Raw genomic sequence first — 1,168 nt, 5'->3', positions numbered from 1 at the left:
ACAATAGAACATATATGTAGTGCGGGATACACGGAAGATAGAGGTATGTGTTGGTGCGGACACACTTCCAGCCCAGTTTTAGATGCGAACAAAGCGGGACGTCTATTCAGGGTGTAGGGTTTAAGGGAATACGATCGATAGTGTATTATAGGGGTTAGGCTTGCGACGCGATTGGACAAGAAGTACTTTCAGGATGTAGGGTACAGAATTTTGGGCTGGGTGCGAGCGAATAAGGAGTGTTGCTATGCTCGGAAGCACGTAATAATACAGATCAGCGTATGAGTAAGGTAGTATACAGCACACACACAGTAGACACATATACATAAACCGCCCACAACAAACACCTACACAGACATCAATACTCAAAGCCGTTTCACCGTCGCTTAATACTTGTAAATAGCATACCGCTGCAATTTTCTGTACCACCCTTCCAGCCGTCTGTAGGGCAGCCATAAAAGCACACGCGCGGATCTCTTTGAAACCACATACCTACCCACTCTCCGGCCGCCGTGTGAGGCTAACAGTTCGTATAACCTGACCTCATCAAGAACGTACCCCATTACGAGTAACATAGTACGCCTGCGAACCACAATCACGTGCAAGGTATCACAAACACTTCGATACGTTTAGCACTGACATCTACGAACACCACTGGCATCGATATGAGCAGCCCTGGCGTGATATGGACCTGTACATCTTCAACAACCACCTCTATACGTATAGCCCTGGCGTGATATGGACCTGTACATCGTCAACAAACACCACTATGCGTATAGCCTTGGCGTGATATGTACCTGTACACCTTCAACAAACACCTCTATATGTGTAGCCCTGGCGTGATACGTACCTGTACATCTTCAGGAAGGACATGGTCCCAAAGTCGTAGAAGACCTCGTAGCAGATCTTGTCCATCAGAGACTCCGGGCTAATGTACAGGTCATAGCAGACGAAAAAGTCGTACACTAAGCCGCGGTGGTGCGATACCTGGGAGGTACCAAGCACAGAGAGTGTGAGTGTGCGTGCAAATGAGTGTAGTAGACATGTGTATGTACAGATCATAGCACAGAAGAGTTGTACACTAAGCCGCGGTGGTGCGACACCTGGGACGTACCAAGCACAGACAGTGTGAGTGTGCGTGCAAATGAGCGTATAGACAGGTGTATGTACA

General features: G+C 47.9%; 1 protein-coding gene across 1 annotated transcript in view; it reads right to left on the bottom strand.

Moving 5' to 3' along the window:
• Positions 1 to 592: 592 nt before the first annotated feature.
• SARC_04327 (hypothetical protein) overlaps positions 593 to 1,168 on the bottom strand; it is a gene marked incomplete at both ends in the record, with an annotated part of 1,831 nt that continues 1,255 nt past the window's right edge. The window contains 2 exons of the mRNA XM_014301837.1: positions 593 to 725; positions 848 to 984. Of these exons, the coding sequence (XP_014157312.1) occupies positions 593 to 725; positions 848 to 984 (270 nt within the window). The remainder of the gene's footprint in view (positions 726 to 847; positions 985 to 1,168) is intronic.

This window comes from Sphaeroforma arctica, assembly GCF_001186125.1.
Source record: "Sphaeroforma arctica JP610 unplaced genomic scaffold supercont1.239, whole genome shotgun sequence".
Taxonomy (NCBI): Eukaryota; class Ichthyosporea; order Ichthyophonida; genus Sphaeroforma; species Sphaeroforma arctica.
This window is presented reverse-complemented; position numbering and strand designations above follow the sequence as displayed.